This window comes from Loxodonta africana, chromosome 2 (genome assembly GCF_030014295.1).
Source record: "Loxodonta africana isolate mLoxAfr1 chromosome 2, mLoxAfr1.hap2, whole genome shotgun sequence".
NCBI classification, from domain to species: domain Eukaryota; kingdom Metazoa; phylum Chordata; class Mammalia; order Proboscidea; family Elephantidae; genus Loxodonta; species Loxodonta africana.
The window spans coordinates 150,823,439-150,848,368 of NC_087343.1; the positions used below are offsets into that span (position 1 = coordinate 150,823,439).

The following is a 24,930-nucleotide window of genomic DNA, read 5'->3' on the forward strand; positions in this document are numbered from 1 at the left end:
CCATTCTTTACAGTGGCATCCATAATTTGCTATGATCCACACAATCAAGTGCCTCTGCACAGTCCATAAAACAGAAGTAAACATCTATCTGTTATTCTCTGCTTTCATCCAGGATCCGACATCAGCAATGACATCCCTTATTCCATATGATCTTCTGAGTTCTGCTTGAATTTCTAGCAGTTTCCGGTCCACGTACAACCGTTTTTGAATTATCTTCAGCAAAATTTTATTTGTGTATGATATTAATGATACTGTTTGATAATTTCCACATTCTGTTGATTGCCTTTCTTTGGAATGGGCACAAATATGGATCGCTTCCAGTCAGATGGCGGTTAGCTATCTTCCAAATTTCTTGGCATAGATAAGTGAGCACTTCTAGCACTGCATTTGTTTGCTGAAGCATCTCAACTGATATTCCCTTAATTGCCGGATGCTTGTTTTTCACCAATGCCTTCAGTGCAGCTTGGACTTCTTCCTTTAATACCATCGGTATTTAACATGACCAATTCTTTTTGGCACGGTGACAGTGTACTCTTTCCATCTTTTGATGCTTTTTGCATCATTCAGTATTTTGCCCATAGAATCTTTCAATACTGCAACTGGAAGCCTGAATTTTTATTCAGTTCTTTCAGCTCACGAAATGCCAAGCATCTTTGCACATGTCATTACAATACTCTGTCTTCTCAAGTGCCCTTTTAAATCTTCTGTTCAGATTTTACTTCATTACTTCCTTTTGCTTTAGCTACTCTATGTTCAAGACCAAGCTTCAGAGACTCTTCTGACATCTATTTTAGTCTCTCTTTCTTTCCTGTCCTTTTGATGATCTTTTGTTTTCTTCAAGTATGTCATCTTTGATATCATCCCACAACTCATCTGGTGCTCAGTCATTAGTGTTCAATGTGTCAAATGTACTCTTGAGATGGTCTCTAAATTCAGGTAGGACATACTCAAAGTTGTCCTTTGGCTCTCATGGATTTAATTTTCTTCAGCTTCAACCTGAATTTGCACATGAACAATTTATGATCTGTTCACAGTCAGCCCCTACTTTTGTTCTAATGGTGTTGAGGTTCTCCATTGTCTCTTTCCACAGATGTACTTGATTTTATTCCTGTGTATTCCACCTGGTGAGGGCCACATATATGGTCATCATTTATGTTGTTGAAAAAAGGTTTTGCAAAATTCTATTATGTGCTGTTTGGTGTCGTTTCTATACCAAGGCCGTATTTTCCAACTACTGATTTTTCTTTGTTTCAACTTTTGCCTTCCAATTACCAGCAATTATCAAATGCATCTTGATTGCATGTTTGATCAATTTCAGACTGCAGAAGTTGGTAAAAATCTTCAATTTTGGCATTAACGGTTGGAGTGTAAATCTGAACTGGTCTTCCTTGTAAGCATATGGGTACTATCCTGTCATTGACAATGTTGTACTTGAATGCAATGAATAAATAACAATGAATGCAACGCCGCTCTTCTTCAATTTGTCATTTCTAGCAGAGCATACCATATGTTTGTCAGATTCAAAATGGCCAATACTAGCATACCATATGTTTGTCAGATTCAAAATGGCCAATACTAGTCCATTTCATCTCACTAATGCCTAGGATATCTATTTTAAAGCTTTCCATTTCATTTTTTACTTTCAATTTTTCTAGATTCATACTTTGTACATTCCACGTTGATTATTAAATAGATTTTGCAGCTGTTCCTTCTCATCTTTAATTGTGCTGTCTAATAAGGTACTTGTGTCTAGAATTAAAAACTCTTATAATTCAATAATAAAAAAAAACTTAAACAACCCAATTAAAAATGGGAAATCTGCATGCTTTTCTGTGGAATTTTTCTTGTGATGCGATAGATCGCTTTTGTGTGGCCTTTCTTGACACAAATAGGGTAATTGTGGCCCACCAAGGAGATTCGCCAATTCTGCCTTAAAATAGAGCCAATTCCAGAGCAACGAGAGGATCCCACCACCACCAAGAAAGAACAGCCAGGAGAGGAGAGCACATCCTTTGGACCCGGGATCCCTGTGCTGAGAAGTTCCTGGAACCAGGAGACATAGAAAGAAAGCGATCAAGTTGTAACCCTGAAGATGGCAAAAAGTGGTGGCAGGAGAGACCAGCAGTAGACTGTGCAGCGGGCTTCCCAGTTCATATGGCAAGAATGCTGAGTACCTGGGTGCCTCTGGGATTTATGGGTAGGGGCTAAAAGAGCTTTGTAACCCTTGCCTGAGCAGAGCAGAGGCCCAGGGCCAGAGGGTACGACTGCAAGCACAGCTGAAAAGTGGCTGTCCTGATGGAAGAACTGTATCCTGAGTGTTCCTAAGCCTGAATTATAACCTGTTACTTCCCTTATAAACCCCCAAATTGTATGCATTGTCTGTGAGTTCTGTGTGGCCACTGCAATGAACTATTAAACCCAGGAGAGAAGTAGAAAGTGCTGTGGGAAAGATGGCTGGTGACAGAAATGGTATACATGGCAGATAAAGGAGGCATGACTGACCTCCACCTCATAGCAATCAGCCTTGGACTGTTGATCTTGATTCTCCTTTCCCCTTGTGAAAAGTGAAGAGGTCAGAGTCTGCTCCCATGCCATTTTTACATTCTACAAACCTAAAGCTACTCTAAAAAATAAACTGTATTAATAAAAAAATTGGGCAAAGGACTTGAATAAATTTCTCCAAATAAGATAGCCATATCTCTAATACCAAAGTAAAACCTGTTGCTGTAAAGTCAATTCCGACTGATAGCAACCCTACAGGACAGAGTAGAACTGCCTCACAGGGTTTCCAAGAAACAGCTGGTGGATTCGAATTGCTGACTTTTTGGTTAGCAGGCAAACACTTAACCACTGCACCACAGGGGCCCCATCATTATGTCCAATAAGCACCTGAAAAGATGCTCAAAATCATTAGTTACCAGGGAAACTCAAATCGAAACCACAATGAGATGCCACTTTTTTACCCTTTAGAATGGCTATAATCAAAGACAACAGCAACTGTTGGCGAGAATATGATAAAAACGCAACCTTCATATATTGCTGATGGGGATGTAAAATGGTACAACTCTGGGAAACAGCTTGGTAGTTGCTTAAAAAGTTAAACATACAGTTACCCAGCTATTACATTCCTACATATATAGTCAAGAGAACTGAAAACACGTCTACACAAAAAATTGTACAGAATGTTCAAAGCAGGGCTATTCAAAATAAAGTTGGAAACAACCCAAATGTCTACCAACTGATGAATGGATTAAAAAAAAGGTAGTATATCCATACAATGGAATATTACACAACCATAAAAAGGAATGAAGCACTAATACATGCTACAACCAGAATAAACTTTAAAAGCATTATGCCAAGTGAAAAAAGCCAGTCACAAAAAAAGACCACATATTATATGGCTCCATTTACATGAAATGTCCCAGAATAGGGAAACCTATCAAGACAGAAACTATGTCAGTGGTTGCCTAGGACTAGAAGAGATGAGTGAAGGTGGGAATGTGGAGTGACTGTTAAAGGGTTCCTTTTTTGGGGTAATGAAAATGTTCCAAAATTAGACTGTGGTGATGGTTATACAATTCTGTGCTTATACTAAAAATCATTGAATTGTATATTTTACATGAATTAATTTTATGGTATATGAATTTCATCTCAATAAAGGTGCTTTTTAAAAAGAAAAATAGTACTTAAAGGTTAATATGATTAACTATATAAATCCACCAGCATGAAAAAGTATCCTACAGTTTTTAAGACCTAAAAAAACATACCTCCTAGATACCTTACCAATTTTGATCTCCACTCCTCATAACAGAAGATGCCAAACACAGCTTCTCCCGGATGGACCATGGCTCTGTGGGGCCAGTACTCAGCAGCTTGTGTTCTAAAAGGAGAGAAGGCTTAGCACAACCACTGAGACACTAGTTCTAAGCCCCAAAGGGAGAACTAAAGGCCTAATACAAAACATCCCAACGTGTTAGAACAAAATGGGCTACTATGGTGCAGTGGATAAGCACTGGGCTGCTAACCTAAAGGTCCATGGTTCTAACACCCCAGCTGTTCACGGGATAAAGATGTGGCAATCTGCTCCTCTAAAGGTTACAGCCTTGGAAACCCTATGGGGCAGGTCTACTTTGTCCCATAGGGGCACTATGAGTCAGAATCATCTTCACAGCAACAGTATTCCCAAATCTTGATATCCACCCATACAGTGAAATATCACCACTAGAGAGTGGTACTTATCCATTACATGGTAGCTGCAGTGAGTATAAGGTAGAAGGAGCCCTGTTGGCACAGTGGTTAAAGCACTTTCTTGCTAACTGAAAGGTCAGGCAGCTCCACAGGAGAAAGATGTGGCAGTCTGCTTTTGTAAAGATTATAGCATTGGAAACCCTGTGGAGCAGTTCTACTCTGTTGTATAGGGTCAGTATGAGTCAGAATCTTCTCAATGGCAATGAGTTTTTAATAAGGCAGAAGAACACTTTACTTTCTTAAAGGCCACAGCTTCAAGCTTCGCTTCATTAAAAAACAGAAAACGTCAGATTAAAACATTAATGTCAGATTAAGCAGTTCTCTCGAAAGGCCTTATTTCACTCATATTTTCTTCCAATTTTAAAACAAGGGCTTATTTCCCAGAATCTGAACGGCCACCTCCTCCTACCGCCCCGCCTCCTTTTTAGCATAAACTTGCTTATTTCTGTCAGTCCACCCCCGCTGTTTACTGTGGGACTTAAAAGACCTTTTCTATCCACCAAACGGAGGGAAATGGCTGAGCTGCACGAAACGCAATTACCCTAAAGGCAGAAAAAGCTCCCGGTTAAAACATCTCATTTCCAGTGCCTCACAAACGTTCGTTAAAAAATGAATGATTTTTTGAGACGCCGGCCACTCCGTAAGGCGCACAACGTCTCTTTGTCTGCACGCCCAAGTTTCTTAAGGGCCTTTATCCCTTTAGGATTCGTTGAGATGCTTCCCTCACACCCTCTCTCCCAGAGACACAACACGCTGCACTTCTGGGCCTCTAACCGTTGGCCTTCACGACGCCGTACAGCGCAGGTCTCTGAAGACCCTGGGCTCTCAGGCAAACCACTCCTCCCACTCTCTAAGTGTGTGACAGAAACCTGGTGCCTATCCTCGGCTCTACTAAGGCTTTCCACGCAAAAGAAGCACTGACACTCACTGCCCGTTCCCGCCGCCATCTTAGCTTCGAAGTCTCCAAGCTCCGACGAGGGTTCAGCCAAAGCGAACCTTGTGGAAGTCTGGGAAATAGAGTACGGGCGCTTGTTCGCGGTGGCTCCTGGGAAATGTAGTTCTTTCCCGGGAGGAAGCGAGCACAATAATCCAATCCTCTGGAGCGCTCCTCAGAAGGTGTTGCTAAGGAAGGACAGGAGATGGCGGCTGAAACCTCAGGCTTTCCTTTAGACTTCTTAGGAAAGAAATGTCTAGGGTTCAAGAAAACAGTTAAGGGTGACGAATCCCTGGGGACCCAACAACAGATTCGCGGCAGTTGGTAACCCGGACGCGCAAAACCGAAGCGAGGTCGACCTAAAGCAAACGGTCTCCTAGTCTCGCCCGCCCTCCTTCCATGCTCTGATTGGTAACTGCAGGCTTTGCTATCTGATTGGTCGAACGAACGCAGCGCGTAATTTAAAACATTGTATCAGTAACAAAGCTGCGCCTCGTGGGCGGAGTCGTGATCCTCCGCGGCGCAGGTCCAGGTTCGGCTGCTGTGTGTGAGCAAGCTGGTACCGGAGCGGGAGCGAGTGTCTCGGCTTTCGGGTAAGTGTGCGCCTGGGCTGGAACCGGGGTTAACAACTCTTGCCCTCCCTGAACGTGTTTTCAGGAGCGGAGCTGCTGCCATCTCTCTGTTTCTGAACACTTCTACATTCACGATTGGCCTTGGGGCGAGTTTGGAGAAGCAGCCTCCGGATCCTAACTCTGGATTCCGCCCGTGTTTCACAGTATCGGAGGGCGAGGCACTGCACTTGGAGCGTGGCTCTCTGCTTTTAGAGCCAGATATCTCTGTTCTTTTCTGTTAAGATGGAAATGCCGCCTGAGACTGGGTTAAGGAATTAACTCCTCCCACCCCTTTCCCTCTGCAAGACTTTGGAAAGAAAAACCAAAAAAAAACAAAACAAAACAAAAAAACCCAAACTCGTTGCCGTCGAGTCGATTCCAACTCATAGTGACCCTGTAAAACAGAGTAGAACTGCCTCACGGGTTTTCCAGGGAACTCCTGGTGGATTCCAATTGCCGACCTTTTGGTTAGAAGCCGAACTCTGAACCCTAAGCCACCAGGGTTTCCTTGGAAAGAAAAACCGAAACCCAGTGCTGTCCAGTCGATTCCGACTCATAGCGACCCTATAGGACAGAGTAGAACTGCCCCATAGAGTTTCCAAGGAGTGCCTGGCCCATTCGAACTGCCGACCCTTTGGTTAGCAGCTGTAGCACTTAACCACTATGCCACCAGGGTTTCCTTGGAAAGAAAAGGCAGTAGGAATTCAGGCGTCCAGACCAGGTGTCCTGGGGCAAGGGCATTGTTTCTTACCTAGAAATTCACAGGCCCCTTCTGTCCCTAAGGTTCTTCTCCCTATCCACTCTTGTCTCTTTTTAGACCAAACCTGCCCTTGCTGTCATGTCTCAAGGGATCCTTTCTCCGCCAGTGGGCTTGCTGTCTGATGAGGAGGTTGCAGTCTCCCCCATGTTTGAGTCTACAGCTGCAGACTTGGGGTCTGTGATACGCAAGGACCTGCTTTCAGACTGCTCTGTCATCTCCACCTCCCTGGAGGATAAGCAGCAGGTAAAGGAGCTGTTTGGAGGCAGCAAGTGATAACCCCAGCCTACTAGTCCATACAGGGGTCTGAGAGTTTAAAATTAAGTGCCAGGACAAGTAAAAAACATAGAGGTATGTATCCGTGTTGATGTTGTTGTTAGGTACTGTCGAGTTAGTTCTGATTCACAGTGACTCTATGCACAACTTAATGAAACACTGCTGGGTCCTGCACCATTCTCACAATCATTGCTTTGTTTGAGCCCACTCTTGCAGCCACCATGTCAGTCCATCTCACTGAGGGTCTTGCTCCTTTTTGCTGGCCCTCTACCAAGCATGACGTCATCCTTCTCCAAGGACTTGCCTCTCCTGATAATGTGTCCAAAGTACATCAGATGAAGTCTCACCATCTTGCTTCTAAGGAGCATTCTGGCTGTACTTCTTCTAAGACAGATCGGTTCATTCTTTTGGCAGCCCTTGGTATATTCAATATTCTTTGCCAATGCCATAATTCAGAGCCATCAGTTCTTCGGTTTTCCTTATTCATTGTCCAGCTTTCACATGCATATGTCCATAAGAACTAGTATTTGCTTTGCATCAGTGAAATGTTATGTGCATGCTCTTAGTTCCTCCTGTGAGGGAGGTATAATAGTTATTTCTCTTTTACCATGAGGCACATACATGTTAAATTATTCACACAAGATTATACTACCATTAAGTAGGTGGAACTTATACTCATGTTTTAATAATATCAACCATGTTATTGTTGTTGGTTGCCCCATAGAGTTTCCTAGGCTATAATTTTTAAAGAAGCAAGTCTTTCTGCTGCAGAGCTGCCGAGTAGGTTGAAACCGCCAACCTTTTGGTTAGCAACTGAGAGCTTAACTGTTGCACCACTAGGGCTCCTTTTATTGAACCCTTCTTTCTGTTAGGCCAGGGTTTCTCAACCACATTATTGTTGGTAGCTGGATAACTCTTTGTTGTGAGGGGGGATGTGCTGTCCTGTGCATTGTAAGATGTTTAGCAGCATTCCTGGCCGCAACCCGGTAGATGCCAGTAGCACCTCCCCAGTGTGACAACTAAAAATGTTTCCAGACGCTGCTAAGTGTCCACAGGGGCAAGGGGACAGGGAAAGGCCTTGGTTGACAGCCATTGTACTAGACCCAATGTTAAATGCTTAACATATGTTAACATGTTTTGTCTTCAGAAAAACTCTACCCAGAAGCCTCCTCTCCTATAGAGAGATTCATGAGGCAGGGATCTTGATGTCTCTCACTGTAAACTACCAGACTATCCTGGTGCACCACTTCTAACTCAGATAATTGGTGTAGCAATTATCTTGCAAGCTAGTTTTGCAAGATACTGATGAGACAGGGAAGGGTGACAGATTAGTGAAAAAGTCTGTAATTTTGGGGTAGTGCCAGCATGATTCCTAGGAACTATGCTGTGTTTGTCCATCTGCTCAGAGGTGACAGCTGAGATTAATGTGGTTCCGGGCTGGAATTCTGCCACAGGTTCTATCTGAGGATAGTACAGAGAAGGTGAAAGTATACCTGAGGATCAGACCCTTGTTACCTTCAGAGTTGGAACGGCAGGAGGATCAGGTAAGTGTCTGAGGAGGGACAATTCAAGATGGAATGATACAGTACAGAAGAGGTTCCCAGGAATTTTTCCTTCTGTGACAACCATGTTTCCCCCCTTCTCAGAGTTGTATCCACATCGAGAACGCAGAGACTCTTGTTCTACAAGCACCCAAGGACTCTTTTGCCCTGAAAAGCAATGAACGTGGGATTGGCCAAGCTACCCACAGGTTCACCTTTTCCCAGGTATGGAAGTACTGGGCTGTGAACAAGAGACCAGCATGTAGAGGCAACTTTGTTTTCTCTGGAAAGAAAGCTTTTCTTTCTCTCACTCACCATTATGAAACACCGTTATACACCCCTACAATTTGGGGGGTCTGTGTTATCTGCTAGTTCACTCTGTCAAGTACTATATGTGCATTTATTCACAACTCTATTATTGTCCCTGTTTTCCTGAAAAGGATGCTATGGCACAGTGAAGGTAAGTAACATTACCAAAACCATGTAGCTAGTTGGTGGTAGAGCTAGGACTTGGATCCAAATCCATCCATCTTCAAAACTCGCCTTTGTGACCGTTACACTACCCCATTGTGTGTGCAGCATTGCACCTAATGTACAGCGTTCCTTAAGTATCTGTTGATTTGGCTGAAAGATGTAGTAGCAGAGACTGGTTGAATCTTCAGTGTTGAGGGAGCAGCTGGTAGCAGTGTAGGAGGAAGCTGCTTAAGTGGACTCCAGAGCCACCACCCAGGAAGGAATGAATCTGCTGGGTTTGCATAGGAGACAAGTGGTAGATAAAGGATGGGCCTTTGAAGAACTGGTTCTGTCTCTAGATCTTTGGGCCAGAAGTGGGACAGGCATCCTTCTTCAACCTGACAATGAAGGAGATGGTAAAGGATGTACTCAGAGGGCAGAACCGGCTCATCTATACATATGGAGTCACCAACTCAGGGAAAACCCACACAATTCAAGGTAAGTGGTAAGGCCTCACAGGATTGCTGATTGTCCTGTAATGGTGTTGTCTTTGCTTTCGATGCTGTGAGTTAGGGGGAGAAAGGCACTTACCTCAGCTGTCCATCTTTCACATAACCTCTAGGGACCATCAAGGATGGAGGGATCCTGCCCCGGTCCCTGGCTCTGATCTTCAGTAGCCTCCAAGGCCAACTTCATCCGACGCCTGATCTGAAGCCTTTGCTCTCCAATGAGGTAATCTGGCTAGACAGCAAACAGATCCGGCAGGAAGAAATGAAGAAGCTAGCCCTGCTAAATGGAGGCCTCCAAGAGGTGAAGTGTTGGTGTCTATAGAGGTGGGGTAGTGGTACAAATCTCTGGAAAGTTTTGTGCTTAACCTTTTCCCCGGGCCCCTCCAGGAGGAGCTGTCCACCTCCTTGAAGAGAAGTGTCTACATTGAAAGTCGGATGGGTACCAGCACCAGCTTTGATAGTGGCATTGCTGGGCTCTCCTCTACTAGTCAGTTGACCAGCAGTAGCCAGTTGGATGGTACGTACCATAACTGGGTTCTTGGCCAAGTAACAGGAACCCATTCCCTGTTCCCAGCAGCTGCCAGGGGTACAAACCAGAGGTTGCAGCCTGAGCTCTGCCTTCCAAGGATCCCCAGGCCAAAGGGGAGATGGACACTCTAGGGTTGATGCTCTGTACGTTGGCTTCTTCCCCAGAAACAAGTCACCGATGGGCACAGCCAGACACTGCCCCAGTAAGTGTCCCAGCAGACATTCGTTTCTCCATCTGGATATCCTTCTTCGAGATCTACAATGAGCTGATCTATGACCTGTTAGAACCACCTAGCCAGCAGCGCAAGAGACAGACTCTACGGTTGTGTGAAGATCAGAATGGCAATCCCTACGTGAAAGGTGTGGGAAAGTGGGGAGGCTGGCATGAACCCTGTAGTGGACTTGAGGGAAGAACTAGGGAAAGAGTTGGGTGCTCCCATCTTATACATTTTTTTCCTTTGGCCTCAGATCTCAATTGGATTCATGTTCAGGATGCTGAGGAAGCCTGGAAACTCCTGAAAGTGGGTCGTAAGAACCAGAGTTTTGCCAGCACCCTCCTGAACCAGAACTCCAGCCGCAGGTGAGGGGGTTCTGAGAGTCAACCTTCACTGTGTTCCAGTAAACGTATGTCTTCCGTCTAGTCATGGAACTTTTCCCCTTTTCTTAACTTTCAGTCATAGCATCTTCTCAATCCGAATCCTGCATCTCCAGGGAGAAGGGGATATAATCCCCAAGATCAGCGAGTAAGTTTGACTATTTAGAAATTTGGGCTTCGTGGCCCTAAATGGTAGTGTGAGGGAGGCCCTCAGAATTACTTGTGGTAGATCCTATGCTCTCCTTTCTTTGGTACAGAGACTTTTGGTGGCCCTCCCCTCTCCAGAACTATATGAAGGGCTGGAAGGCACATAACATATAGGATCCTTATGTTAAATCTTGTCCATCATTCCAGGTTGTCACTCTGTGATCTGGCTGGCACAGAGCGCTGCAAAGATCAGAAGAGTGGTGATCGGCTAAAGGAAGCAGGAAACATTAACACTTCTCTGCATACTCTTGGCCGCTGTATTGCTGCCCTGCGCCAAAACCAGCAGAACCGGTGAGCTCCTGACTGTAAGCTATGGGTTAGGATGGCCTGAAGCTCTGCAATTTGCTAAGACACTTCCTGGTCACCACTGGGGCTAGTGCTGGGATACCCAAATGACTAGAATTCTTCTCAAAACACTATTCTGTTTCCCTGTCAGGTCAAAGCAGAACCTGGTTCCCTTCCGTGACAGCAAGTTGACTCGAGTGTTCCAAGGCTTCTTTACAGGCCGAGGCCGCTCATGTATGATTGTCAATATGAATCCCTGTGCATCCACCTATGATGAGACCCTTCATGTGGCCAAGTTTTCAGCTGTTGCCAGCCAGGTGAGAAGCTGTAGGTGTGATGGTAGTACCTACTTTGGGCTGGTACCTTTGTTCAGAAAACTACTAGGGAGTAGTTATGGATTCAACTAAAAATTTTCCCTTCTAGCTTGTGCATGCCCCACCTGTGCAACTGGGATTACCACCCCTCCATTCATTCATCAAGGAACACAGTCTGCAGGCATCTCCCAGCTTAGAGACAGGGGCGAAGCCAGACCCAGGCCTTGATGATGACATAGAAAGTGAAACCGACATCTCCATGTACAGCAAGGAGGTGAGAATGCAAGGCGGCTTTGGTGCAGCAGCTTGATGGCTACACATTTTCCATGCTGTCTTTCAAGCGGGCATGTGTCTTTTTGGAGCATAGACGTTTGATGACCTCTGGCCTATGTGTTCCTTTAGGAGCTCCTACAGGTGGTAGAAGCCATGAAAGCACTGCTTTTGAAAGAACGGCAGGAAAAGTTGCAGCTTGAGATGCAGCTCCGTGACGAAATTTGCAATGAGATGGTGGAGCAGATGCAACAACGGGAACAGTGGTGCAGGTACTGACTCTTGTTCTGTCACCTGGGTCAGAAGGTAGAGCATGGGGTGGAGTTGGGCCTCAAGATCTGTCCTCTAAGCTCACCCCTCACAGAGAATCTTCATTCACTTTTTTTTTGTCCTCTCTAACAGTGAACATTTGGATACCCAGAAGGAACTGTTGGAGGAGATGTATGAAGAAAAACTAAAGATTCTCAAGGAGTCACTGACAAGTTTTTACCAAGAAGAGCTTCAGGTGAGTTGCCCTGAACCATCCTCCAACTAGCTGCTCAGATTCCCATCCCCAGCTTGCCTGAGGTAAACAAAATTTTATAAACTGATGAGGGCAGGAATATACAACTCACTTAACTCTCTTCCCCTTAGTGCTAAGTATGTTTTCAACCTATGTTTGATAAATTGATTTAAGGGTTTAGTTGGCCAAGAAATGGGTAAGTGCTTAACAAACAGGTTTTCAAGGCCTAAGTGTCAGGAAGGTTTTGTTCATTTTTTCAGTCATCTGTTCCTGCAGTATCTGTCTATGGAAGTATGTTTTCTGCTACCCTCTTAGGAACGGGATGAAAAGATTGAAGAGCTAGAAGCCCTCTTAAAAGAAGCCAGGCAGCAGCCAGTGGCCCACCAACAATCAGGGTCTGAATTGTCTCTACGGCGGTCACAACGGTTGGCATCTTCCTGCACCCAGCAGCTCCAGGAGGTTAAAGCTAAATTAGAGCAATGCAAAGGAGAGCTAAGCTCCACCACTGAAGGTGAGGAAAGAGAGAAGGCAGGAGGCATAACAGTGGTTCAGGGTAGAAATTCTGGATTAGTATCTTACAGGTTCCCATTTAGAGAGAGCCTTTACATGTTCTCTTCACAGCAGTTACCCTGTGTGATAGGTGTGCCCCCCCACACCCCTTTTGGAGATATGAATTGCATATGATAAAATCTTAAATGAACAACTCAGTGGATTTTCACATATGTATTCACCTATCTAATACCACCTGGATCAAGATATAGAATATTTTCATCACCCTAGAAACTTTCAATGTTTTAGCCCCGATCTAAAGATGAACTACAGGTAGTGCCCATCTTACAATGTATTTGAGTTACAACAAAATATACTTACAACCATATTTTTTTTGGTACGTCTTATCAGTAGTGTTATGTACTACATATAATGCTAAAATATATCTGAGTGTATATGCAGTGTTTCCAACCCCAAAGACAAATAAATATCGCATTTATAAAGACATTGATAGTAGAAGACAATAATAATGAAAACTTAAAAAAAAAATGAGGTGTTCAACTTACGTCACAACTGACTTACAGTGGAATCGTAATTTGGGGACTGCCTTACTTGAAATCCAGATATTAAATGATCTGCCAATCACAGAGCTGGCAAAAGAGAAGATGTTCCTCAAACCTGGGCCTTCTGACTCCAAGTTCAACATAATTTCCTCAACTCCAAGCTACATCCCTCTGACTTCTCACTCTAGGATGCGTGTGACCTCACCTTTTATATTTTTTGCAGGCTACTGCTAAAGAGTTAAGGAGGTTATGTCCAAGCATTAGAAAGCGTACATATTTAAATTTCTGGTTTCCTTCCCTCAGAGCTACATAAGTATCAGAAAATGTTAGAACCACCACCCTCAGCTAAGCCCTTCACCACTGATGTGGACAAGAAGTTAGAGGAGGGCCAAAAGGTAATTACCTCTCTGTTACCAAAGCTCCTACTTAGGCAATTTCCAATACTTTTTTTCCCCAAAAAGCATTGTTTCTATTACACCTGTCGATCTTTTTTTTTGTTTTGTTATAAAAACTATATATAACACAGTATTTGCTAATTGAAATTTTTTACATATGTAATACGGTGGTACAAATTATTATCAATTTTCCATATAATTTTTTTCTGGTTTGTGTGTGGACAGGACGTTTTGCCCAGTCTTCGGGATTATTTCATTGTCAGCTAACTAGCCTTTCTAATTTTACTTCTCTTCAAATGGCTACCCAACCCCTTCAGATCATTATCCTGTTTGATCTTGGCCACAATCTGATTCCTATTCCTGCTTTTTTAGAACATAAGGCTGCTGCGGACAGAGCTTCAGAAACTTGGCGAGTCTTTCCAGTCAGCAGAAAGAGCCTGTTGCCACAGCACTGGAGCAGAAAAACTTCGTCAAGCCTTGACCACTTGTGATGACATCTTAATCAAACAGGTTAGGGCAGCCTATATACTCCTTCCTTCCCCCACCCAGCCCACTCCAGTGTGTATTTGAGAAGAGGAATGAGGAGCAGAAGATAAAGATATTTAGGCTGATCTCATAGTGGGAGGATTTTCTTTTCCTTGCAAAATAAAAATAAGCATGCTTTCTTAAACATTTAGTAAGTACCAGGCACTGTGCTAAATGACTTTTAGGCACTTTGTCATAACAAAAAATTCATCTCAAAGGTAAAATCTTGAAGAAACAGTTGTTGGTTACTAGCAGTGGATGATGTGTATTATCTTGTCCTCTTGTTTCTCTATCAGAGGGAAATGTATTTTCTATCACTTTATTGATCTTTAGGATCAGACCCTGGCTGAGCTGCAGAATAACATGATGCTTGTGAAACTGGACCTTCGGAAGAAGGCAGCATGCATTGCTGAGCAGTATCATACTGTACTAAAACTCCAAGGCCAGGCTTCTTCCACCAAAAAGCGCCTTGGTACCAACCGGGAAAACCAGCAACCAAACCAACAGCCCCCAGGGAAGAAACCATTCCTTCGCAACTTACTTCCCCGAACACCCACTTGCCAAAGCTCAACAGACTGCAGCCCTTATGCCCGAATTCTGCGCTCACGGCGCTCCCCTTTACTCAGATCTGGGCCTTTTGGCAAAAAGTACTAAAGCTGTGGGGAAGGAGAGAATAGCCATTGCCCAGAGGTGGGTCAGCTGCTCAGCTTAATAGCTCTCTTAAGCTTTACCATATACCTGGAACACTTTGCAGAATGCAATACTTAGATACTTGTTTTCCTGTTTTGTAATATAATCATCTATGTAATCTCTTTTTTTTACTTAAGGTTTCTATCTATGCACACAAAAAACTTATATTAAATAAAGATATTATTGTTCACGTGTTTATCTGAATCCCAAATTGAGCAAAATCATTAAAACAAATTATAATAGGGACAGAAAGACTGAGATTCAAATATCATTCAAGCCCATGAGACCCTTGCACAGGAATGGCAGTAGAGACCAGTAATTAGTTACTGCTAGCCTAAGAAGGCTCGGTAAGGAATAAATTCAAGGGTGATTAGATTTTCTAAACCTTCCTTACTATAAAATGAAGTATCATAGATTAGGAGGTGGATGTGTAATAAACATACTCTGGGAACAAGAATAAAGGAAGACTGAGCCCTGAGCTCAGAATGATCTATAGCATCTACTGCGTAAATTCATTACAGTAGACATAGTCATCACATATTACCTCCTACTGAACAAAATGTACAGATCTGAACACTGTGACACTGAGCACTGCAAGAATGATCCCTTTGTCTAAACAGATGAAGGCTGAGAAATCATTCTCTTGCAGATGAAGAAAAAAAGAAACACAATTACATCAAAAGTGTTTATTAAAACAGGCTGGCTTGCAGTGAGTTTATTCTCAGTATGTACAGTCACAAAAGTATCATTCCCAAATGTCCATGAATTATCTGTATCCCTGTTTCCTTGCTTTGCTTTGGTTGGGGTACAGCCAATGCAATGGGAGACATCTTTTGCCCTAAGTAAGGCCATCAGCTGTTCCACGCTCTGAAATTCTTTCTGCCTTTCTTTTATTCAACTCCAGTAACTTACTTTTAATTTGAAAGCTTCTAGTAGACTCATCAAAATTGTGTTTTGAAAAAATGCCTCCCTAGAGTAAGAACAAATGCATCACTTCACACCATTTAAACCTAATCTCTGACATCAGGATAAGGAACATGCTTAGCAAATCCAAAGAGGTCACGTCCCTCCAGTGCCCTGACCTCTTCCTGAGGTATTCAATGCCCCTACTGCCAGCAGGGGGTAGAGTGGCAGGCCTTTTTCCTTTCCTTGCCTCTCTAAAGAAATCCCCTCCTACTCCCAGCAGCATTAAACTTTGTTCCTGTAGCACTGCCCGTGCTAAAGTGCTGTTTTTTAGGGGGAAAAAATGGTCTGGGAAGAAGGCCAAGATCTACAGCCACTCTCTGAAAAAAAGTGAGATAGAAGTGCTTTTAACTGGCAAAAGACAATGTCTGTTCCTGCCGGGGTTTTTTCTGTCAGTCAGCCTCTGGAGGTGATTCTATAAACTGTCCCCAAGGAGGTGTTTTCCATCTGTAGAAACAAGAGTTGAAGCCCTTGAAGACAGACGTGGCCTTTATATGGAGGTAAGGCGTAATCTGAGCCTGGCAGTTTGTTGGCTTGAAAGTAGCCAACTATGGTGTGACTGAAGAAAGGTTTAGTGGAGAAACTCTGCGTGTAGGGGTGGTATTGGCAGACAGTGAAGCAGGGAGGAAAAAGGGAGCAGGCATCTCAGTAGTGGGAGTCTCGCCTTGGTTCCGAAGCTGCAGGATTTGTCGGAGCAAGGCCTTACCTTCTTCCCGGGTCTGAAACAAAGTCAGGCAACCATTTAAAAATATGCCCAAGGCTATTCTCAAACAGTTCGTTAAAATAACTGATACGTAAGTTGCACAGATCAAGGTAGCCCTTCCACTCACTATCTGTCTCCCATCCCCAGATCATGTAAAGATCATACGTTCTAGCCAAAAATCCAAACCCTTTATTAAAGAACTGATACTTACATCATTGAATGCACAACATTTTTGGGCACAAGCTGAAGCTTCATCCCACAGCTTGCACTTAAAGTAGTACTGGGCCAGATAACGGAAAGCAGTGCTCTCCTCCAAGTGTTCCACTATTTCCTAGATAGGGAAAGCAGGAATGACTCGGGATAAGAATAAGATCACCAGTCCAATTCCCATGTTCATGACACATACCCCACAGGAATAGATATCCTGGATATATTTGATGTAGCACTGGGCAGCCTGTTCTGACTCAGTCAACTGTTCATGAAGCCTACAAGAGAAATCAGCCTTTAAGTACAAATCAGAGCTCAACACAAGTTAGCAATAGAAAAAATAAAACCACACAACACCAAAAAATGATAATATATAGAAAAGTACAAGTTTTGATATAAATGGCATATAAATGAGAATCAGCACAGTATTAGTGCCCCCCAGATGTAATGGTTACTGTCATTAAACCTTAGAATCATTACTCTGCACTGGTAATAGTGGGAGAGTTAATAAATACTTATGTTGGAGAACACACCTTTGCAAAATTCTCTGGTAATACCCAGAGTGAGAGAAAAAAAGATACCAAGCAACTCAGAGTTTTTTGTAAGAATCCAGAAAAGAACTAGCAGGAATGAAATTGCACATGAGAACCTCTTTGCCTACTATTTCTGAATTATTCCTATTTTTCCTGGCCCTTATGAGGAGCTGATCAGTACTTAAAAAGTAGCTTTTCTAGCCTGCTCTGACATGGAAATTCTAAATTTTAATTTCAAGTCATTCTTGATCCCTTGCCTAATAGGATCCTTCAAAGAGAAGTGGCATTCTCTAGACCCTAGATTACTAAATTCCCAGATCAACATTCATAAACCCTGCTGCATCTCCTATATTCAGGCAGGATGATAGACAGAAGGCTCTAGAGCATGCAGGACCCACCACACGAGAGAAGCCAATAGATATATTAACAGTGTTTCACTCCTTTCACTCACTTTGCCAGTTTCACCAGAGCCATTTTCTCCACATCTCCCACGGCGTAAGCTCTCCAATAACACTGTCAAAGAAAGAAACTGGTCACTTGACCATTGCCCCATGTGCCATGACTCATCATATAAAGGCTCAGGCCCTACAAGCTTCCCAGAAGTCCAGAATTACAGAATACAAGGGCAGCTCTTCAGTTTTCACTAGTGCAGGTAAAACCAAACCAAACCAAACCAAACCCATTGCTGTCAAGTCAATTCTGACTCATAGCAACCCTATAGGAAAAAGTAGAACTGCCTGCCCTACAGGGTTTCCAGGGAGTAGCTGGTGGATTCCAACTGCCAACCTTTAGGTTAGCAGCTGAGCTCTTAATCACTGCACCACCAGGGCTCCGTCTAGTGCTGCTAGGTTGGCTACTGAAATACGACATTCCCACTGAAGATTTCAGTCCAGCTTTGCTTTTAGCCTATGCACCTGTAAATATTTATACTTTCCTACATATATAGATCATAATGAAGAAAAAATTAGAGCAGAGATAGCTCAACCTTCATCCAAACAGCAGATTTGACTCAAATTCTCTAGGACCCAATTTCAGGTACCTTTTTAGCTTCCACTAGTTGATTGAGTTTCTCATAACATTCTCCTAAAGCAACCAACATTCGAGAATCATTGGGCCTGAGAGAGAAGAACAGCAGTCTGAGCATGAGCAAAGACTTATTAATAAAAGTCGCCCTCCCTTGAGGAACCACCACCACCATCCAATGCTTCATACAATATTACTTTGTGTTCAAAATGTTACTATTAACATATTAATGGATACCCTAAAATAAAAATACATAGCAAGTTTAAACTTAGGCCTCCAAGAGTCAAAACCTATTCACTGCGATTCTGCAGCAGCTATCAAAAGAGAAAAAAAACATATATATATCACCTTTTCCCACACCCAACACACTCCCCCAGTGGCCAAGCTTACCGGAGCTGATGGGCCCGTCTATAATAATAAAGGCAGTAAAATGGCATCTTGAGGATTTCATAGGTCTGCCCAAGGCCATACCAGGCTCTGTAGTCCCGCTTATTGACCTCAATGGCATGTCTAAGAAATGGAAAAGAGAGACTGGTTAAGAAGGCATTATCAAAGTTAGCAATTTGTAGGCTCAACAGAGGCTCTTAACATCACAGCCATCTGCATCACCTCACGCTAACCAGAAGCTCACCTATAAGCCTGGATAGCAGCAGACGTGTTCTTCATCTCCATGTACTCATGTCCCATCAGTGTCCAGGCCCCAAGATACCGAGGATTCAACTTCAGGGCTCTCTGGAAATACAAGGCTGCTTTCTCATGCTGAGAACGCAAACTATAATAATTGCCTGGGTTAAAAAAAAAAAAAGAATAACTAGGAAGGTAAAAACAGAAGTCTACTGAAATGGACAGCATTCCACCAAGTGGGCATGAAATCATAATCCATTCCCTCTATAGTCCTGGCAGAAAAGGCAACTCAACACATTGTAGATATCATCATCCCTTAGGAAATATATTTCATTTATCACACATTCTGACTTTAAAAAAAAAAAAATTTAGCAAACACTGTAAATTTTTCTTCAGTTTATTTCATCTTGATATAGAATTTACACACACATTTCCTTTAAAAAGGGTAGAAAATTTCTAGACCGTGCCTTAAATTGGTGGTTTTCAAATTAAATTCCTTGAACCCTAAGTTTCTAAGAAAGTACCTCAAGTACAAAAAAAAGTAAAGTTCTGAGCTCCCCTCTTCCATAAGAATCAAAGCAGTTCTATTATAATCAGTCTGAAAGGATCAAGTGAAAAATTTTAGGCTCCTGTGAAAGATTTTATTTGAAGAGTATAAAAGCCATCTGTTTTACATCAACTGTCAATGAATAAACAAAACACAGCATATCCAAACAATGGAATACTATTCAGCCATAAAAAGAAGTATTCATACATGCTACAATATGGATGAACCTCAAAAACACCATACCAAATTTAAGAAGCCAGAAAGTGAGATTACATAATGCCCAGATCTCATTTACATGAAATTTCTAAAAACTATGGATAGAAAGCAGATGAGTGGTTGCCTGGGGTTGGGGGATGGGAACAGGGCATAAGGGAATTTTTTGTGGTGACGCGTGTTCCAAGCTAGATTACTGTGATGATTGAACAACTGTATAAATTTATGAAAACTCACTGAACTATAAACTTAAAATGGGTGAATTTTATGATACATAAATTGTACCTCTATAAAGCTGTTCAAGAAAGGAAGAATGGGGGAGGCGGGGCCAAGATGGTAGAATAGGCAGATGCTTCCAGCGATCCCTTTTACAACAAAGACCCGAAAAATCAAGTAAAACGATTTTATTTATGACAAGCTAGGAGCCCTGGACATCAAAGGCAAAGTTAGAAAACGGACTGAACGGCACGGGAGGGAGAGTCGGTTCAGAAGCAGAGAGGAGTTACCAGACCAGAATTGCTGGGATTCCCTCAGGCACCATTCCTGGGAGCAGCTCCAGCGGGATAGTAGTAGCATTCGGCCACAGCTTCCTCAGGAGAATAGGGCCTATTGAGGAGAACAGGCCCTTGCTGGCAGGCTGCAACTGTTTCAGCTGTGTGGTATAGAGGTGGGTGTTTGATATTTGACACTGCTTTGCCTGTTAAACAGGGTCCTTACCTATTAACATCAGGGGCCCAAGGACTGGTGGCTCCACTCAGGTCACCCAGCCACCCATGACAGGGGTCCAAAGATAACTGGTACCTCCCAGTCCTTACAACCAAAAGCATTGGGTGCCCATGGTCTATCTGCAGAACCCACCCATCTGTATGCTGTAGGGAACAAGGACATGCTTTCCTCAGAGACACTCAGGGGATGGTTCTCAGCCCCCTGCCTTGTTCAGAGAGTAACCCCCTGCTGCAACCAGATACCGGTACCTATGCCAAACACCCCTGCCCCTCTAAGACTGTAGGACAGAGCCTGTACCACACACTTGATGACCAGATACCTGGACACCTGAGCTGAATCCACACAAAAAAAGTGAATGGACTCATAAGCTCATATACCTGATAACAGCTCTAGCCATCTGGTGACAGGACATCAGAGCTCCAAAGGTGAAAATAATCAAGCTAGCTCAGTCAAGCAATCCATTTGGGCGTATCAAAACAAAACAAAGCAAAAAACTAGGATACAGTAAGCAAACATAAAATAAACTAATACAATGACTTACAGATAGCTCGGAGACAACAGTCAATAACAAGTCACATAAAGAAACAGACAATGATCGCTTCAACAAGCTCTCAAACAAATAATCCAGGGATCTTCTAGATGAAAGTGCCTTCCTAGAATTACCGGATGCAGAATTCGAGAGATTAATATACAGAACTATTCAAGACATCAGGAATGAAATTAGGAAGATCAGGTAATACGCAGAACAAGCCAAGGAACACAAAGATAAAACAGTTGAAGAAATGAAAAAGGTTATTAAATAACATAATGAAAAATTTAATGAACTGCAAGAATCCATAGAGAGACAGCAATCAAAAATTCAGAAGATTAACAATAAAATTACAGAATTAGACAACTCAACACAAAGTCAGAGGAGCAGAATCGAGCAAGTGGAAGGCAGAGTTGGTGAACTTGAAGATAAAGCACTTGGCACCAATGTATTTGAAGAAATATCAGATAAAAGAATATAAAAAAATGAAGAAAACTTAATAATCATGTGGGACTCTATCAAGAAAAATAACCTACGAGTGACTGGAGTACCAGAAGAGGGAGGGATAAAAGAAAATAGAGAATTGTTGAAGATTTCTTGGCAGAAAACTTCCCTAATATTGTGAAAGATGAGAAAATATCAATCCAAGATGCTCATCGAACTCCACATAGACTTTAAAGTTAAATCCACCACAAAGGATAAGGAACGACACTATATAATGATTAAAGGGACGATATACCCAGAGGATATACCCATATTAAATATGTATGCACCCAATGACAGGGCTGCAAGATACATGAAACAAATCCTAACTGCATTGAAAAGTGAGAAAGACAGCTCCACAATTACAGTAGGAGACTTCGACACACCACTTTTGGTGAAGGATGGGACATTCAGAAAGAAGGTCAATAAAGGCGTGGAAGATCTAAATGCCACAATCAACCAACTCAACCTTATAGGCATATACACAACACTCCACACAACACAGCCAAGTATACTTTTTTTTCTAGTGAACATGGAACATTCTCCAGAATAGACCGTATATTAGGTCATAAAGCAAGCCTTAGCAGCAACCAAAACACCAAAAGCATCTTCTCTAACCATAAGGCCATAAAAGTAGAAATCAATAACAGAAAAATCAAGGAAAAGAAATCAAATACTTGGAAACTGAACAATACCCTGCTCAAAAAAGACTGGGTTATAGAAGACATTAAGGATGGAATAAAGAAATTCATAGAATACAATGAGAATGAAAACACTTCCTATCATAACCTTTGGGACACAGCAAAAGCAGTGCTCAGAGGTCAATTTCTATCAATAAATGCACATGTACAAAAAGAAGAAAGGGCCAAAAATCAAAGAATTATCCCTACAACTTGAACAAATAGAAAGAGAGCAACAAAAGAAACCTTCAGGCATTAGAAGAAAGGAAATAATAAAAATTAGAGCAGAACTAAATGAAATAGAAAAACCACTGAAGTAGTTAGTAAGACCAAAAGCTGGTTCTTTGAAAAAATTAACAAAATTGACAAACCATTGGCCAAACTGACAAAACAAAAACAGGAGAGGAAGCAAATAACCCGAATAAGAAATGAGATGCAAAATATTACAACAGGCCCAACTGAAATTAAAAGAATCATATCAGACTACTACAAAAAATTGTACTCTAACAAATTTGAAAACCTAGAAGAAATGGATGAATTCCTAGAAACACGCTACCTACCCAAACTAACACACACAGAGGTAGAACAACTAAATAGATGCATAACAAAAGAAGAGATTGAAAAGGTAATCAAAAAACTCCCAACAAAAAAAAGCCCTGGTCCGGACGGCTTCACTGCAGAATTCTACCAAACTTTCAGAGAAGAATTAACACCTCTACTACTAAAGGTATTCCAGAACACAGGAAACGATGGAATACCGCAAAACTCATTCTATGAAGCCAGCATATCCCTGATACCAAAACCAGGTAAAGACACCACAAAGATAATTACAGACCTATATCCCTTATGAACTTAGATGCAAAAATCCTCAACAAAAATTCTAGCCAATAGAATTCAACAACATAGCAAAAAAATAATTCACGATGACCAAGTGGGATTCATACCAGGTATGCAGGGATGGTTTAACATTAGAAAAACAATTAATGTAATCCATCACATACATAAAACAAGACAAGAACCACATGATTTTATCAATCCATGCAGAAAAGGCATTTGACAAAGTTCAACACCCATTCATGACAAAAATTCTCAGCAGAGTAGGAATGGAAGGAAAATTCCCCACATAATAAAGGGCATTTATACAAAGCCAACATCCAACATCATCCTAAGTGGAGAGAGTTTAAAAGCATTCCCTTGAGATCGGGAACCAGACAAGGATGCCCTTTATCACAACTCTTATTCAACATTGTGCTGGACGTCCTAGCCAGAGCAATTAGGCAAGGTAAAGAAATAAAGGGCATCCAGATTCATAAGAAAGAAGTAAAAGTATCTCTATTTGTAGATGACATGATCTTATATACAGAAAACCCAAAGAATCCTCAAAAAAACTACTGAAACTAAGAGTTCAGCAGAGTATCAGGATACAAGATAAACATACAAAAGTCAGTTGGATTCCTCTACTCCAACAAAAAGAACATCAGAGAGGAAATCACCAAATCAACACCATTTACAGTAGCCCCCAAGAAGATAAACTACTCAGGAATAAGAACAATGATAAATCCGTGAAACATTAAATAACATGGAGGAATCTCGAAGGCATTACGCTGAGTGAAATTAGTCATCTGCAAAAAGACAAATATCGTATAAGAACACTGTTGTAAGAACTCGAGAAATAGTTTAAACAGAGAAGAGAATATTCTTTGATAGTTATGAGAATGGGGAGGGAGGGAGGGAGGGGGTTTTCACTAATTAGATAGTAGATAAGAACTATTTTAGGTGAAAGAAAAGATAACACACAATACAGGTGAGGTCAGCACAACTGGACTAAACCAAAAGAAGTTTCCTGAATAAACTGAATGCTTCAAGGCCAGCGTAGCAGGGGCGGGGGTTTGGGGACCATGGTTTCAGGGGACATCTAAGTCAACTGGCATAATAAAACCTATTAAGAAAACATTCTGCATCCCACTTTGAAGAGTGGCGCCTGGGGTCTTAAATGATAGCAAACAGCCATCTAAGATGCATCAATGGGTCTCAACCTACATGGACCAAAGGAGAATGAAGAACATCAAAGACACAAGGTACTTATGAGCCCAATAGGCAGAAAGGGCCACATATACCAGAGACTACATTAGCCTGAGACCAGAAGAACTAGATGGTGCCTGGCTACAACCGATGACTGCCCTGACAGGGAACACAACAGAGAACCCCTGAGGAAGCAGGTGAGCAGTGGGATGCAGACCCCAAATTATCATAAAAAGACCAGACTTAGTGGTCTGACTGAGACTAGAGGGAGCCCGGAGGTCATGGTCCCCAGACCCTCTGTTAGCCCAAGGCAGGAACCATTCCCAGAGCCAACTCTTCAGGCAGGGATTGGACTGGAGCACGGGATAGACAATGATACCAGTGAAGAATGAGCTTTTTGGATCAAGTAGACACATGAGACTATGTTAGCATCTCCTGTTTAAAGGGGAGATGAGAGGGTAGAGGGGGTCAGAAGCTGGCCGAATGGACATGAAAATAGAGAGTGGAGGGAAGGAATGTGCTGTGTCATTAGGGGGAGAGCAATTAGGAGTATACAGCAACGTGTTTATAAATTTTTGTATGAGAGACCGACTTCATTTGTAAACTTTCACTTAAAGCACAATAAAAATTAAAAAAAAAGAAAGGAAGGAAGAATGAATTAGAACTATACCAAGACTATGAGAAAATTTTAGGCAGTATTGTTCAGAAAGAAAAGTAAAATGCAGAGAAATGCAAAGCAAACAACCATTAAAACCTGCATATGCATACATCTGAAAACCCTGGTGGCGCTCCTTGGAAGCTCTGTGGGGCAGTTCTACGCTGTCCTATAGGGTCGCTAAAAGTCAGAATCAACTCGACAGCAGTGGGTTTGGTTTTTTTGGTATGTATATGTCTACTTCCTCACCTATTGGCTACCTTGTTATCTGACATTTCACAGTGTACAATAGTAAAAAATCTATCCAACTATTTTACACATTAACAACAT

The 24,930-nt window shown here is 42.3% G+C and overlaps 3 protein-coding genes across 9 annotated transcripts in view; 1 reads left to right on the plus strand and 2 right to left on the minus strand.

Annotated features, from left to right (window-relative positions):
• LOC100670190 (bromodomain-containing protein 8) overlaps positions 1 to 5,309 on the minus strand; it is a 33,936-nt gene extending 28,627 nt beyond the window's left edge. For all 7 annotated transcript variants that reach the window (XM_010590924.3, XM_003404517.3, XM_010590922.2 and 4 more), the window contains exons 1-2: positions 5,177 to 5,309; positions 3,784 to 3,880 (exon numbers count right to left, since the gene is read on the minus strand). In XM_010590924.3, the coding sequence (XP_010589226.1) occupies positions 3,784 to 3,880; positions 5,177 to 5,195 (116 nt within the window). In that variant the 5' untranslated portion in view covers positions 5,196 to 5,309. The remainder of the gene's footprint in view (positions 1 to 3,783; positions 3,881 to 5,176) is intronic.
• A 61-nt stretch (positions 5,310 to 5,370) lies between these two features.
• KIF20A (kinesin family member 20A) lies at positions 5,371 to 14,993 on the plus strand. The gene is made up of 19 exons (XM_064276646.1): positions 5,371 to 5,775; positions 6,611 to 6,796; positions 8,281 to 8,370; positions 8,473 to 8,592; positions 9,180 to 9,318; positions 9,443 to 9,630; positions 9,717 to 9,846; positions 10,023 to 10,217; positions 10,326 to 10,437; positions 10,532 to 10,600; positions 10,807 to 10,950; positions 11,096 to 11,261; positions 11,368 to 11,532; positions 11,661 to 11,800; positions 11,931 to 12,033; positions 12,346 to 12,541; positions 13,386 to 13,477; positions 13,850 to 13,987; positions 14,336 to 14,993. The coding sequence occupies exons 2-19, from the start codon at positions 6,632 to 6,634 to the stop codon at positions 14,654 to 14,656; spliced, it is 2,673 nt and encodes an 890-aa protein (XP_064132716.1). The 5' UTR covers positions 5,371 to 5,775; positions 6,611 to 6,631; the 3' UTR covers positions 14,657 to 14,993.
• A 371-nt stretch (positions 14,994 to 15,364) lies between these two features.
• CDC23 (cell division cycle 23) overlaps positions 15,365 to 24,930 on the minus strand; it is a 42,833-nt gene continuing 33,267 nt past the window's right edge. The window contains exons 10-16 of the mRNA XM_003404519.4: positions 18,753 to 18,906; positions 18,512 to 18,631; positions 18,138 to 18,213; positions 17,550 to 17,611; positions 16,765 to 16,843; positions 16,570 to 16,689; positions 15,365 to 16,374 (exon numbers count right to left, since the gene is read on the minus strand). Of these exons, the coding sequence (XP_003404567.1) occupies positions 16,204 to 16,374; positions 16,570 to 16,689; positions 16,765 to 16,843; positions 17,550 to 17,611; positions 18,138 to 18,213; positions 18,512 to 18,631; positions 18,753 to 18,906 (782 nt within the window). The 3' untranslated portion in view covers positions 15,365 to 16,203. The remainder of the gene's footprint in view (positions 16,375 to 16,569; positions 16,690 to 16,764; positions 16,844 to 17,549; positions 17,612 to 18,137; positions 18,214 to 18,511; positions 18,632 to 18,752; positions 18,907 to 24,930) is intronic.